Source organism: Corvus hawaiiensis, chromosome 8, assembly GCF_020740725.1.
Source record: "Corvus hawaiiensis isolate bCorHaw1 chromosome 8, bCorHaw1.pri.cur, whole genome shotgun sequence".
Lineage (NCBI taxonomy): Eukaryota > Metazoa > Chordata > Aves > Passeriformes > Corvidae > Corvus > Corvus hawaiiensis.
In genome coordinates this window covers 4,759,834-4,775,609 of record NC_063220.1, presented here as the reverse complement: position 1 = coordinate 4,775,609, position 15,776 = coordinate 4,759,834, and the positions used below count along the sequence as shown (strand labels likewise).

The window sequence follows — 15,776 nt, the reverse complement described above, 5'->3', positions numbered from 1 at the left end:
ATCCAGCAAATCCCATGGGCAAACGTAATGAGGCTGTTGGAGGAGTCGAGGCTGTGGCATGTGGTGACGGGATGGTTTTTAAGCATGTCTGGCACTGAAAGGTGAATACATTGGCTCCTTCCTGCTCCTGGAAGAGTTTGCCTGCAGGGCTCGTGGAGATGAGGTTCGTGTGATTAGAGGTGCAACCGGAATAAGCTCGATAAGTAGCACTCTGCACACCTCTTTATCCTGTAAGTTATCCTCTGCAGAGGATTAGGGATGTAAGAGAAGCATTAAGGCTTTAATAGCAAACAAACTGCTTTCTTTGGCTAATGGTGCATCTCTTGGATCTCCATGATGTGGACAGTCTTCAGCCTGGTTCTTGTCAGCTCCCTTTTTGTCCTCAAAAGTAAGTCAACTCCTTTTTCTTTCCTTTTGTACTTCATTTGCATTTCCTACCTCAGGCATGGCTGAGCCTCTTTGCTGTTCTGGGCTGCTCTCCTGGGTTGGGTTGGTTTCAGGTCATTTTGTGTGTGTGGTTAGCAGCACAGAACTGCACCTCTGTAAAGATAAATATGACTGCTAACAAGCTCAAATGTCCCTAGTGACAGGAAGGGGGGGATTTCTGCTCTGCGAGCTCCAAGTGTGGTATTTTAAATACCTTTCAAACTCGTGCTTGCTTTTGAAAATACCATGTAGTTTGAACCAAGGGAAAGAGAGAGGATTGAGTTATGGTTGTAATGTTTAAAGAGCAGAACTCAAGATACACTGTTGTGCTTTCCAGCTGAATTGATACTTCAGAAGAAAAGGAAAATTGGATAGTTGTAAGATTTTATGTGCATAGAATGTGCTTTTTCATGGTACTGTGAACCAAAGATCATGATGGAGGGGGAAAAAAACAACTTGTGGGCTCTGCTCTGAAAATGTTACCTGAAGATGTGGGGGCAGTTACAGAACATCAGATGGTTTTTGTATTATTTTAAGTGCAGATTGTAACAAATAATCTCTGGTTGATTTTTTTTTTTTAACCAGTTTTTTTTTTTTAACCAGTATCTGAACCATTTCTAAAAAAGAACCATTGATAAGATTTGCAGAATCTTTGGATTTTCTAAAACTTCTTCACAATTTTTTTTGTGTGTGCTCGAAACAACATTAGAAAGGCTGATATTTTTAAATACTTTTTGTAAACCCTAAACAGTCCTGCTCTGAGTGGTGTCTTCTCCCTTCACCCAGGTGAAGCACTGCAGTGTTACACCTGTGTAGGTTCTAGTGATGACGACTGCAACAGACAAGGAAGTCAGCAGTGTCCAGGCCATGCAGATGCCTGTGCAGTCATTAGAGGACAAGCAAGTAAGTGTCACAAACAGGTCAGACTCGTTACATCTGTCATAAATAAATAATCAGTGTTGGAAAGAGAAGAATGCATAGTAAGTTAAGGAGCAAACCAAAAGTAAATGTCTCCTCTCAAAATAAACCTCACTAATAAATCGCAATCCTAATTTTGTTGTATCTGCAATGTGACACAAAATCCCACTGGGAATGATTTGTTGGTGTGCCACGATGAGCTGCACCCACTCTGTGTGAAAGCTGGAAAGGCATTTTAAGCATTGGCCACTTTTTACTTAAGTGACTTACCTGGAAATTAGGATATGGAAAAGAAGCTGATGAGCCCCTGCACTCGGGGCTATCCAAATATCTATCCAAAGATATTTGAGCTGCCCTAATTGCCTCTAAGATAAATTAAGAGTTATTTAAGTGGGAGCTTGTGGTGTGCTGCCGTGCGTTGGGATCGTACCATTTATTTGTGCAGATCAGCCAAACCCAAGGTTGTTGCTCAGTGCTGGGTGGTCAGGCTGGTCCTGAGGGATGCAGGTGGGAGCAGGTGACCACTTGCAGCCCCTCTGGGCTCACTGTGGCTCTGTTCCAGGTGGCATCATGAAGTCCTGCTCGTTCAGGTCCTTCTGCGAGCGGGCGAGGAGGGACGGCTCGAGGGCGCCCGGCGTGAGCGTCCACTGCTGCTACTCCAACAACTGCAACGCCAGGAGTCAGGCTCCCAGAGTCACCAGCTCCAGCAGCTATTTCTCCCTCCTCGTCTTCACACTGCTCTGGCACCCCTTGTTGAAGCTGACATGAGGGGAGAAAGAAAAAAAAAGAGTATGCTGAAGCAACAATTCTGCCTTCTTAGCAAGGGATGATAATATTTCCTAATCACATTGCTCCATATATCTCACTAGGCAAAAAGCTGTAGGAAGGCCTGGCAGATGTTTAGATAAAAGTTGTTTCATCTGCTAAATAGGCCTTGATCTCTGTGTAAGAAATGCTGCCCTGTTGTTTATCCTGAGGGGTTGATTGTGCAAATACGTAACATTTTCCTGCAATTTAGATAAGGAGAAATCTTTGCTGCAGGTAGCCTGGTAGTAAGGTAAAAGGCAAGTGTCTGCCAAATGCTGTTTACTGTTGGCAGACATTCAAAAGCAAGCTAAAATTTTCAAGCACAAAGTGACTGAAAATTCTAGCAAGCAAGTTAATCTTTCAGAGAGCATTGGCATACTGAACAAAGCCAGGAAACTTGAAATACAGATGATTTAGTATTAATGCAAACTGGTAAGAGAAGGTCATTAAGGGAATAATGCAGGGAGGTATATTGTATTGTATTGTATATTATATCCCTGTCAGTGTCCAAGGCCAGGTTGGAAGGGGTTTGGAGCAACCTGGGATAGTGGAAGGTGTCCCTGCCCCTGGCAGTGGGGTTGGGACTGGATGGTCTTTAAGGTCCCTTCCAACCCAAACCATTCTATGGTTCTATGCTCATATTTCCTGGGAGAAAAACACCTTCCAGTCTTCTCTTTTGTGTTCCTTTGAGAATCTTACCACAGCACTGAAAGAAGAAGAAAGAAGAGCTTGGAAGTTGTTTTTGAACTGGCAAACTCCATCCAAAGATTGGCTCAATCTATCTCCCCTGCTGGTTTTAAAAACAAGTGGTTAATCCCTGTCTTGTAGGCAAATTATAACTTGAGTTTATAATTCTTCTTGAGGTTTCAATTATGTAGATAATTCTCCACTGTCCTAAACTTCAGTCTTTGAGAGTGAGAGTGTGTGTGTATATATATATATTTATCTATCTTCCCCTTCAGTGATGTGTTTCAGTTGAGGTGGTTTATGTATCCTGTTCATTTTGCAAGGTGAATTAAATTACTTGGAGGTCTTTAGAGGCATAAGGGACTAAATCAATATTTTTAATAATCCCTCTCATGGCAGTTTTACCAAGTAAATGATCCAGAAAGGGTCACATAGTAGAAGAAATTGTGCATCACTACCTCCTTTGATCCAAAACTCAGAACACCAGGCAAGCAGATGAGTGATACTTGTAGATTTTAATGTCCAGCTGTGATGATCTCGTCCAAGCCCCTGGCACACAACATGCACAGGATTGGCTTAAAGTCCAGCTGGTGTAACTGAAGTAGGGGTGATCTTTCCAGTTCTAGTTTTAGTTGCCTAGTAGGAAGAAGGTTAGGTCATCAAATTTATGGAACTCACAAAATACGTGGCAAAGTAGTTTTTCCACTAGCTTTGTGTTGTGACTTTTTTCAGTATAATTCTTTGAAAAATCAGTTCCAGGTGGTGAGTCGTAGCATTCTTCACATTGACCAAAATTTTATTAAGGTTGCAAACTCTAGAGAGCTGCTTCAAGGTAAGCCAGTGAACCCTCCCTGTAGAGTGTAACCCTTGCCTGCCTTGTAGCTGCTGCCTGTCACAGGGGCCGAGCTGTCTCCTTGTTTTACTGAGCTGTTTTCCCAGTGTGGATCCTTCCATCATCTTGTGTAGATTGTGGCTTCAGACTGGCTGGATTCTCCTGGGGTTTTGTTCAGATGGGCTCAGACAAGGCAGTTCTGCTCTATTTTTAGTCTCTAGGCACCAGTCTGATAAAGCTGTTGACTATAAAGATTGCAACAATGCAGCAGATCTTGGCTGAGAATGTTAATTTGGACTCCAGTGTCTCATCTGTATAAAAATCACTTAAATTGGTGTAAATGTTTTTCATTTCATTCTCAGTTTGAAACAGTTCCTTCAATCTCTTCTGCTACGGGCAGCAGGTATTGATTGTATCTTTATCTTCATATGGCTCTGTAATGATAAATCTGTATTGAATGTAATCTCTGTATGTGCTCAGTGCATTTCCTTAATGAGTAAATAAATTACATGCAATGGCTGACATTGTCTCTTGATAAACACAACTGCTTCTTTTAATTGGGATTTCCAGCTGCATCTGGCGCTCTGTTTTCCTGCAGGAATCCTGTTGGGCTTTGTTGTTTTGGTTTTTTTTTTTTCATGTGGGATACATTTCTTAAATCTATTGGATAAAATAGTGAATGTTGATAGTGTTCTTGCTGCTGTATTTCTATGGTAAAATAAGAAGGTAAATCTCTTGACAAACACCATCTGTCGTTCCTGACGGCAGCCAGGACCGGGATCTTCAGGCAGCTCCCACCGCCTCCGTCCGATCCTTTCTCCCAGCACATCACGGGCCCTGCTTTGCTTTTTACAGCAAAAAAAGGACATTTTTTCCTGCCTAATTATGACCCTGAAGTGTGCCTGCATGTGGGTATCTAGGAAGGATAAACCACTTTTGTGAATTGGTGTTTTCAGAGCAGTTTCACGATGGTTCTTGGCATAAGCGTTGACAGAAAGAAAAGCACAGAGAAAAAAAAAAGAAAATAGAAGGAATATTTTTTAAACACCATTAAAAATGCAAAAAATATTTTAAAGTTTTCATTGCCATGACTCTGCAGAGTTATTCCCAGTCACAGGGAAAAGAGAAGGTTGGTTGTTCTGAGGTGTAATTCCTGGGGCAGCTGCGGGCTCCTTCTCCCTTCCTTAGATGCTGAAATCCCTTCTGCTGCAACTCAGAATGACAGGACTTCTTTTTCATCTGTTATGTCAGCTGGATTTTTGTAGGCACTCAGTTGGGTAAGTGTAACTCTGCCCTCTCACCTGCAGGGAAGGAGATTCATGATTTCTAAGTGAGAGAAACTTCCAGTTCTAACTAAAGCCCCAAATCACAATTTCCATTATTCCTTTCTATCCTCTTGTTTTGGGCAGTACAAACAGCATTCTCTTATTTTCCTAGTCTTCTCTAGGGCAGCAAGGGGCTCTGGGACCTCCCAGGAGGGCACAGCTGAGCAGAGTGCCTTCAGCTCTCCGTAAGAGTGAGAATTTACCATTTAATTTTGTCAGTGTTCATCCACACCTGACTTTTCCACAGTGAGTGCAAGGTACCAAGTTATCCCTTGTTCTTGGCGAGGAATAAGCAATTCTTGTGGCCTTTAAAATCTAGATCAGAGAAGATCAGCTCAGTACTGGTTGTGCAATTTGATGAAAGTTTGAAGTACATCTTGGCATCACAAACCACAGTTTATTTTTTAACCTTTTTTCCTCACATGAAATTTTTGTCATGCATCTCTGTCCAGTAGGGATTAAACAAAAAACATGCTGGCAGCCAGTGTTACCATGTCTTTATGTGCAAAGAAAGCCCAGCTGTGACAGATTTACATTGTGAGCATCACTCCAAAGGGTCTCGACCTTTCTGGACCTGCAGATGTTTAGGACATAGCCTGGAGCTGTTGGCTGTGGCTGGTAACATGCCCTGGGGGAAGAGTTTTATGCTTCTGAAATCAGAATTCCTGACTACAATTCCTGGAGCCCAAGGTTATCACCCTGCATACACATCCACTCCCTCTTATCACCCACAGCCAGCAGTGCACGGGGTGGTTTTAATTGGTAAATTTGTGACATGCTCAGATGTGGCATAGTTACTCACACCAGAGTGGGGAAAATGATAACAGTGTTAATCCCTAAAGAGTGTAGCAAGAAATTCGCCGTGTTGGCGGTGTAGGTACAAGTAAACTTTCTTAGCATCTGAGGAAAAAAAAAACCCACAACTGAAAAGCCAGTGTGGGATTGAGTTTGGAAAGAAGCAGCTCGTGGTGCTTGGCAGGGTGGCTTTATGGAAAGTAGGTCTTGTCAAAAACATCTCATTTGAGGTTACAGATTTCTGCTGATAGAGGCAAATACATGGATTTTGCAACACATTTCAGATAAAATTGCAGTCGTGATACACAGACTGAGAATTCAAGAGCCAGGAGAGTGAAAGACTGCAAAAACAAGTTCTCAGTGGAAAATCTTCCAAGTGGTGTCTTGACACAGGCGAGCTCCCATCATCTCTCCAACAACCTCGGGATGGTGCCATAAGAAGTGTCACAGAAAGAAGGGGCTGTCAGAGCTCTGTCATGTCTGCTTGGAGATTTTCCTGCATGTTGCCATAGGGACGGGTTTCCAAGGGAGACAGGTGATGCACTTTTCTGGAACAAAACTAAAGCAGAGGAACGGGAGTGGGAGGATGGGGCTGAGCATTTATCATAGAATCACAGGATGGTTTGGGCCGGAAGGGACCTTAAAAATCATCCCCTTTTACTCCTTGCCCTTCCACTATCCCAGGTTGCTCCAAGCCCTGTCCAACCTGGCCTTGGACACTGCCAGGGATGGAGCAGCCACAGCTGCTCTGGGGTACCCTGTGCCAGAGCCTCCCCACCCGCACCCTCACAGGGAGGAATTTCTTCCCAATTTCGCATCCAATCCTGCCCTCTTTTTTAGCCACCCAACCCTCCTTCCTTCCACACCTAGCACAAGTAATCCATTAAGGATTAGCACATTTCCTAAAATTACTTACACCTTTTATAGCAACCTGACTTAGCCCCACAGGCAATATTTCTATCAGAATGACCCTTTTAGCTGCAAGCCCAAAAGACTTGCAAGTATGAGATAATGTTTGACAGGTGAAGGGGAATTTCTCTCTTGAAGTTATTTCTCTTCTCTGAGGACTTCCTGCCTTTCATCCTCACCAAAATGGTTCTAATTTTTTCCTTTAAATGCTCAGGGGGGGAAGGTATTTGGAACACTGGCAGAGACTCAGCCAAAAAAACAAGGCTGGTGTCCAAATCACTGATTGCTACTGCCTTCATTGGAGACATTCAAAGTCTTGTTTTAAGCAATGCCAGTCACCCTCAGTTTCTGATTTTCAGTGAAAAAAAAACCAGTGTCTGCAGATCTGGAGCTCAGGGGGACTGGCTGGTGTCTCTTCAGCCGGGTCAGAGCTTGGTTTTCCCCAAAGGAACTTCTGATTCGTGGGTTTGCTCCTGTGCTCTCCCAACCTTCAGAGAGCTTTTGCAACACATTCTTGAGATCCTGAGGATGTTCATCTCCTTTTAGCAACTTTTCTTTAACCCCTTTTACAATTTTTGGAGGGATTTCCAATGCAAATACAATCTCCACAAGTGTGTGTATTAAATTCAAGTTCTCATCTCATTGCACGTGTCACTGCAATGACATTCCTAATAGGAGGATAATCTCTGAATTAATTGCCTCTTCACACTCTGGTGATTACCAGCCCTTATCAGCACGGTATGTTTTGCTCTATTTTACTTTGTGCTGAGCATTTGAAGACTCAATGGCCAAAGCTCATATGAGCCAGCTCCAGAGGAAATTTCCTGCCCCACTGGTGCCTGCCAGGGCCCCAGGCTCTGAGTGTAACACAGGATCCCTTCAAATCACAGTTGGGGCTGCAGAGCTGGGGCTCAGGACACACTTTTGAAGAAATCTGCTGTCACAGAGGGGAAATGAGCACCTTTGCAGTATCCAGTGGGCTCAGGGAGTTTTTGGGTCTCACTTCTGATGCACTGCATCTGTGAGAGCCAGGCACGGATGGGGGGAGAGCAGGAAGGGACAAGCCCTGCCTTTATCTCATTTAGTCCTTCCATGGGTTAAGGTTCACTTTTTGGAGCTGTCTTTTTGGGCATCTCTTTTGCACTGTACCATTAGCAGTGCTCATGAGTACTTGGCAGTCTCCATCACTTGTTTCCACATTCTCCCAGCCAACTGTGACTCCTTATATTGGATAAACACGTCTGGTTTTGTTAAATATTCTGTTTCAGTGATTAGGACTCTGGAAAGAGCAAATCAGTTACTGAGATGAAGCAAATCCATGAGTGGGGAAGTGAACTGAGCCAGGAAAAAATGTTCATGGGGAAATCATCCGAGCAGGGCTGTGCCTGGGGGGCATTGGCAGAGGTTTATCAGCATTCCTGTAATCAGGGGTATGAGGAGGAGGGATCTGCCAGGCTGCTTTGCATTGGTGATGTTTGTGCAGTAGCTGAAAAGGAGATGCCCCTGGATTGGTTTTGTTCACTCACCCCAAGGCTCACGACAAGAGGGCCCTCCCCTAAAGCCTCTTCCCAACACCTTCCAACCCATTTTTGCTAGATTTAGTCGATTTTTCTCCTGAGTCCCAGCATATGTATGTCTGGTGCTCTTTAAGTGAGGAGGGGTTTGCAGAGTTCCATCAGCTGCTGGTGATTTCAGCTGTGATATATGAGGGATTGTGCAAGCCAGGAGGATTTTTGGAGCTGGCCTCGATGGGACTCTTCTGAGGATGATGACAAGCAGGGGAAAAAACCCCACTTTGATTTGACACCTCCTGTTAACATCAGAGAGAAGCAGTCCCTGGAAAACCCATCTCCTCAAAAGTCAGGATCCCTTGTGGAAACTGAGAACAATACTTTGCTCATGAGCGATCAGCAGTCAAGTGATCTCATCTGACCTTTGCTTTAATAGGGCTTATCCAAAGCTTTTTATGCTTATCCAAACCTTGGCTCCAGCCTGCACTGTGAACCCAGGCTATTCGGGGCAAATCCTGGTGACATCTCCTTCAGCTGGCTCTCCTCAGGAGAATGAAGAGGGGATTACTGCCCATGGATGGGTGTCCTGAGCCAGCAAATAAAACACTCCTGCCCATCTTGGAGCTGATTTCTAAGTCGTGGTGTGCTCGAGGATCTGTCTGTGCCCAGTCTCAGAGACCAGTTCTCCAGGAGACAGATGGCCTGTGGGCTGCTCTGGTCCCAAGAAATACAGTCAGTCACAGGCTTAAAATAGTTCTTTTTAAATTTTTTTTTTCCTATCTTAAACACATTTGCTCTGGATTTTCCCAGCACCTACAGAAGTATTTTCATTCCTGTTATTTCCATACCTGGGACACTGAGGTCAAGGTGGCCACGAGCCCCAGACAGGCAGAGGAGTTGGGATTGGAGCCAGTGGCTGGAAGTGGGACAACGTTTGGTGGTTGGTGGCACTGGAAGGTTGTCCTGCCTGCAGACAGACACTGACCCTCAGGTGTCCCAGCCTGTCCCAGCTCCAGGTCCCCTCCCAGAGCTGCCTGTCTGGATGTCAGCTTTGTCCCCCTTCCCTGCTGGTTGCTGCTGGGAATTTGGATGCATTTTAAATCAGATTAGACTCCCCTAGTTCTGCATGAAAAGCCTGAAGAGGCTGCAGTGCCAAGTCAGGGCTCATTGAAGGAGTTTTCATGGAGCATCAGTGCTCTTGTTCTTTATTGTTTCTGCACTAAAATCACCTGCATTTCTTTGCTGCATAATTCCACTATCCCAGGGTGTTCCAAGCCCCATCCAGCCTGGCCTTGGACACTGCCAGGGATCCAGGGGCAGCCACAGCTTCTCTGGGCACCCTGTGCCAGGGCCTGCCCACCCTCCCAGGGAAGAATTCCTTCCCAAAATCCCATCTGTCCCTGCTCTCTGGCAGTGGGAAGCCATTCCCCTTGTCCTGTCACTCCATCCCTTGTCCCAAGTCCCTCTTCAGCTTTCCTGGAGCCCCTTTAGGCACTGGAAGGGGCTCTAATTTCTCCCTGGAGCCTTCTCCAGGTGAACACCCCCAGGCAGGAGGGGTGATCCAGAATCTGCAGCTCTTACAGACCACGGTCAGGGCTTCCAGACAGGAGAGAATGGAAACAGCTTTCAGCCACGCTGGCTCTGGTGAATTCATGGAGCTCTCAGGAAGAGCTGTTTGTTTTGTAGCATATTTTTGCTGCAAAATAGAATTCAAACACGCCCACTTGAACTAGAGTGGCATCTCTCAGCGGAGTCAAACCGGCCACAGTGAGCTGGGGGTAACCATCTTGATTAGCTGAGGCTCCTGGGAACGTGCTGTGCAATCTCTCAGCTTTTTAATTGCTTTCAAGACCAGCAGCATGTACAGAGGTGTTAACCCTTGAAAAGTCAGATGGTCTCACTGGTGGCCAGGGAACAGCACACACACGCCCAAAGAGGGACGTTTATGGCAGCAATGACCAGTTTTCACTTGCCCTCCACCGTGCTGGGGCTGGCAGGCAGCAGGAGCTGTGCAGGCCATTCATTTGCTGCTCAGCATCCCTGAAATGCCTTTGGCTGGACCAGCTCCTAGCAATGCCTGCAATTCTGCATCCAAGCTGTTCTCTCAAGACAGCTGGAGCAGATAATCCTATATACACTGTGATAAAGCCCAGCTCTGCTGTGTGGTTTGAGCCATCCCAGGAACAAAAGCAGTGTACAGTACTACAGTGTACAGGAAAAGAAACCCCTGCCATAGTGTCTGCTCCTCTCATCATCTTATTCCCTGAATTGTAGACATGAAATATCTTGTTTCTGAGAGCTGGGGAGCTTCTGAATTAAAAAACGCTTGAGTTAAATAAAAAAATTGTGATTGCAACTTAAAATTGATAGTAAGTGGGAGGAGTAGAAGAAGAATCTGCATTTTGTCAGAGTAATTTGATTTAAAGTAATTATGTCAAGCACAAGGCAGGGGATGAGCTGATCTACAGTGTGCAGGTATCAGTGGAAACTGCTTCTGTGCACTCTGAATCCAGCGAGCAGATTCAGATAAAGCTTTGGACTTTCAGCTTATCTTAATGCCTGAATTAGTTTCAGAATGAGCCTATTTTTGTGTAGCTTATCATGAGAGCATCTGCAGAACTCCTTGCTGGGCTGAAGAACAGTGGAGTCATCGAGGAAGGAGCCTGTCACAGGAGTGGGGGTTGCTTTTCAACATAACCACATAAATCCAAGGGAGTGTGATCAGTATTTATCTGATATTTGAGTTGTCACAGCTCCTCCAGCTGAATACAGGAGGCTGCAAATTTGGTCCCCATCACACACATGGCCCTCTGTAGGCCTTGCTGTCCCCAAAGTCAGCCTCTGTGCTGCTGATTACTCACAGCAGTGCCCTTGGTTTTCCTTTCCTTTCCTTTCCTTTCCTTTCCTTTCCTTTCCTTTCCTTTCCTTTCCTTTCCTTTCCTTTCCTTTCCTTTCCTTTCCTTTCCTTTCCTTTCCTTTCCTTTCCTTTCCTTTCCTTTCCTTTCCTTTCCTTTCCTTTCCTTTCCTTTCCTTCCCTTCCCTTCCCTTCCCTTCCCTTCCCTTCCCTTCCCTTCCCTTCCCTTCCCTTCCCTTCCCTTCCCTTCCCTTCCCTTCCCTTCCCTTCCCTTCCCTTCCCTTCCCTTCCCTTCCCTTCCCTTCCCTTCCCTTCCCTTCCCTTCCCTTCCCTTCCCTTCCCTTCCCTTCCCTTCCCTTCCCTTCCCTTCCCTTCCCTTCCCTTCCCTTCCCTTCCCTTCCCTTCCCTTCCCTTCCCTTCCCTTCCCTTCCCTTCCCTTCCCTTCCCTTCCCTTCCCTTCCCTTCCCTTCCCTTCCCTTCCCTTCCCTTCCCTTCCCTTCCCTTCCCTTCCCTTCCCTTCCCTTCCCTTCCCTTCCCTTCCCTTCCCTTCCCTTCCCTTCCCTTCCCTTCCCTATTAACTAAACGATTTAAACTAAAAGCAATGCAGAAATAGTTAAAATTTTAGTGTTTTTCTTGAATTATCAGAGTACAAAATCCTCTTGGCAAGCAGCAACCAGATAAACTCTTACACACAGGAATATACACCTGTGTTTGTATACAATTTGTTCATCCTTCTTGTCTGAAAAACTCGTCTTTGCACATCCAAAGTAATGACAGCAATGACAGTGATTGACAGCAGTGTTGAAAATTAAGATTCAAAGCCACTACAGTTTCATCTGCAGCCCCCTTCTGTTAATATTTGAGTGTCTTTAAATTGCATTTAATTTGTGCAATTCCTGATTTGTTGCTTTGATGGAGCAAGATATCAAACAGCACTAGAGAACTGATGGGTTAGGATGATCAGAGTCACTTCTTTTTGGCTCAGTAAGTTACTTCAGAGCTGCCTGATGTTCTCCAAACTGACACCACCCAACAGGCTGCAGACCCAGAGTGCATTACCTTTTCTTGCTGATGAAAAGGAGATTGAGGAAATAAGCACTGACGAGACCAAACCCAAATGATTTCTTAGAAACAAGGTTATACAAAAATGAAAGACCATTTCCTCTGAGGATTTGGATTCCATTCAGACCTCGCTCCCAGCTCAGACCTCCTGTTTTCCCAGGGATTGTGGACGGCATTAGCAGCTGTCCTGTTCTGGAGCACTGCAGCTCCTCCCTCTCCCCAGCTCCTCTCTTGGTACCCCTGGTCACTCTGGTCTGTTCAGAACCACTAAAACATCCTTTTTACCCCTCCATATACTAAAATAATCACTTATTCATGTTTCTGTCACCCCAACTCAACTTCAAATTCCTTCTGAAACCTCCTTTTTCCTTGGGAGTTTTTTCTTCCTTCCAATTGGCAACAGTTCTTGGGCACTTCTCAACTGTTCCCCAGCTGCTGCCTGTGCTTGGCTGGGCATCTGGCTCCCACGCAGGGCACCGAGATTCCCAGGCTGTTCTTACAATAATAGGAAACTTAACACCCATTCTGAGGACCGCTAATGTGAAAAGATCTTTTGAGCTTTCCTCAAAGAAAATGCCAGAGAATGTTCTACTGGCAAACAGCTGTTAGCGACCAGAGTCCTCACCCCACTCCAGTTTAACTGTTAAAACGGCCTTTTAGACTCACTTCTTTTGATTTTTCATACAAAATTGAGGTATTTCTTCCTGTACACTTTAAAAATATTATTTTCTTTTTTATCACAAGTGTCACGAAACCTGGAGTTTGCCAAGGTGCATCTGTAGCTGCTGGCCAGAGATAGAGACAGCTCTGAGGCCTGGGGACATTCCCTGGGGTAGGGAGTCTCAAAGTGACTAAACTGGGGACTGGTTCAGGAACTTCCAAACTGCTGATGGACACCTCAGGACTTTTGGGAAAAACATCTGCATGCACTGAGTTGTATAAAGCATCACTGTACATGGCTTTGTGTTGTGTTAGTTGATAAAAATTGGGCTTGAAATCAGTGAACTCTGGCACCTACACAAATTTGAGATGCTGATTAATTTGCCCATTGATTTAGGTCAATTTATCAGATCATAGAATCATAGAGTGCTTTGGGCTGGAAGAGACCTAAGACTCATCTTGCTCCCAGGGACACCTTCCCCTGTTCCAGGCTGCTCCCAGCCCTGTCCAGCCTGGCCTTGGACACTTCCAGGGATCCAGGGGCAGCCACAGCTTCTCTGGGCACCCTGTGCCAGGGCCTCCCCACCCTCCCAGGGAAGAATTCCTTCCCAAAATCTCATCTATCCCTGCCCTCTGTCAGTTTGAAGCCATTTGTCTGTCATTCCATGCCCTTGCAAAAACTCCTCCAGCTCTCTTGTAGAATTTTTCAGACAGTTCATTTACCCTCTGCGGGGTTTTAGAGGCATGAATGACGTGATGAACCCGGCCTGACACCAGGATCCTGTTTGTTAAGCTCCCACCGGCCGTGGACAACGCTCTGAGACCCGGGTGATGCTCCCAGCGCTGCTCCATCCTCAGAGTCCCAGATGATGCTCCCAGCCCCCGTCCCTGCTCCATCCCCGTCCCTGCTCCACCCCTGTCCCTGCTCCATCCCCGTCCCTGCTCCACCCCTGTCCCTGCTCCATCCCCGTCCCTGCTCCATCCCCGTCCCTGCTCCATCCCCGTCCCTTCTCCACCCCTGTCCCTGCTCCATCCTCGTCCCTGCTCCATCCCCATCCCTGCTCCACCCCTGTCCCTGCTCCATCCCCGTCCCTGCTCCATCCCCGTCCCTGCTCCATCCCCGTCCCTGCTCCATCCCCGTCCCTTCTCCACCCCTGTCCCTGCTCCATTCCCGTCCCTGCTCCATCCCCATCCCTGCTCCATCCCCGTCCCTGCTCCATCCCCGTCCCTGCTTCATCCCTGTCCCTGCTCCATCCCCATCCCTGCTCCATCCCCGTCCCTGCTCCATCCCCGTCCCTGCTCCATCCCTGTCCCTGCTCCATCCCTGTCCCTGCTCCATCCCCGTCCCTGCTCCATCCCCGTCCCTGCTCCATCCCCGTCCCTTCTCCACCCCTGTCCCTGCTCCATTCCCGTCCCTGCTCCATCCCCATCCCTGCTCCATCCCCGTCCCTGCTCCATCCCCGTCCCTGCTTCATCCCTGTCCCTGCTTCATCCCTGTCCCTGCTCCATCCCCATCCCTGCTCCACCCCTGTCCCTTCTCCATCCCTGTCCCTTCTCCATCCCCGTCCCTGCTCCACCCCTGTCCCTGCTCCATCCCTGTCCCTGCTCCATCCCCATCCCTGCTCCACCCCTGTCCCTGCTCCATCCCCATCCCTGCTCCATCCCCATCCCTGCTCCACCCCTGTCCCTGCTCCATCCCCATCCCTGCTCCACCCCTGTCCCTGCTCCACCCTCGTCCCTGCTCCACCCCCGTCCCTGCTCCATCCCTGTCCCTGCTCCATCCCCGTCCCTGCTCCATCCCCGTCCCTGCTCCATCCCCATCCCTGCTCCATCCCCATCCCTGCTCCACCCCTGTCCCTGCTCCATCCCCGTCCCTGCTCCACCCCTGTCCCTGCTCCATCCCCGTCCCTGCTCCACCCCTGTCCCTGCTCCATCCCCGTCCCTGCTCCATCCCCGTCCCTGCTCCATCCCTGTCCCTGCTCCATCCCCGTCCCTGCTCCATCCCTGTCCCTGCTCCATCCCTGTCCCTGCTCCATCCCCATCCCTGCTCCATCCCCGTCCCTGCTCCATCCCCATCCCTGCTCCATCCCCATCCCTGCTCCATCCCCATCCCTGCTCCACCCCTGTCCCTTCTCCACCCCTGTCCCTTCTCCATCCCCGTCCCTGCTCCATCCCCGTCCCTGCTCCACCCCTGTCCCTGCTCCATCCCTGTCCCTGCTCCATCCCTGTCCCTTCTCCATCCCCGTCCCTGCTCCATCCCCGTCCCTGCTCCACCCCTGTCCCTGCTCCATTCCCGTCCCTGCTCCATCCCCATCCCTGCTCCATCCCCGTCCCTGCTCCATCCCTGTCCCTGCTCCATCCCTGTCCCTGCTCCATCCCCGTCCCTGCTCCACCCCTGTCCCTGCTCCATCCCCGTCCCTGCTCCATCCCCGTCCCTTCTCCATCCCCGTCCCTTCTCCACCCCTGTCCCTGCTCCATTCCCGTCCCTGCTCCATCCCCATCCCTGCTCCATCCCCATCCCTGCTCCACCCCTGTCCCTTCTCCACCCCTGTCCCTTCTCCATCCCCGTCCCTGCTCCATCCCCGTCCCTGCTCCACCCCTGTCCCTGCTCCATCCCCGTCCCTGCTCCATCCCTGTCCCTGCTCCATCCCTGTCCCTGCTGCCGCCCGTCCCGCACTGCTCCCGCCCGCCAGCAGATGGTACCCGGCATTTACGAACAGCTCCGCTCTGTGTTTAACCAGCGAACAGAGCCCATTTCAAGGGCAGCTCCATCCCACCCTATTCCTCAACTCTCCCGACCCGGGAATCCCCCGATGCTCAGAGCCCTGCGTGCTCCCTGCCTAGGCGGGACAGGATGGCAGGTCACCCTTCTCTAGGTGTGACATTATGGGACAGGATGGCAGGTCTCCCTTCTCTAGGTGTGACATGATTTTACCGTCCTCCAAAAAGCTCTTCCAGCTGCATCCATCAGCACTGGCCGCTCCTGTGAG

At 48.2% G+C, this 15,776-nt stretch overlaps 1 protein-coding gene across 1 annotated transcript; it reads left to right on the top strand.

Moving 5' to 3' along the window:
• The first annotated feature begins 95 nt into the window (after positions 1-95).
• On the top strand, positions 96-2,502 carry LOC125329518 (CD59 glycoprotein-like). The gene is made up of 3 exons (XM_048311647.1): positions 96-388; positions 1,213-1,329; positions 1,907-2,502. The coding sequence occupies exons 1-3, from the start codon at positions 334-336 to the stop codon at positions 2,110-2,112; spliced, it is 378 nt and encodes a 125-aa protein (XP_048167604.1). The 5' UTR covers positions 96-333; the 3' UTR covers positions 2,113-2,502.
• The last annotated feature ends 13,274 nt before the right edge of the window (positions 2,503-15,776 follow it).

Excerpts from the sequence above, each read along its gene's own strand:
- LOC125329518 (XM_048311647.1), top strand. The coding sequence starts at position 334 with ATGATGTGGACAGTCTTCAGCCTGGTTCTTGTCAGCTCCCTTTTTGTC. Across the intron at positions 389-1,212 it reads CTCCCTTTTTGTCCTCAAAA|GTGAAGCACTGCAGTGTTAC; the intron begins GTAAGTCAACTC and ends CCCTTCACCCAG. Across the intron at positions 1,330-1,906 it reads AGTCATTAGAGGACAAGCAA|GTGGCATCATGAAGTCCTGC; the intron begins GTAAGTGTCACA and ends GCTCTGTTCCAG.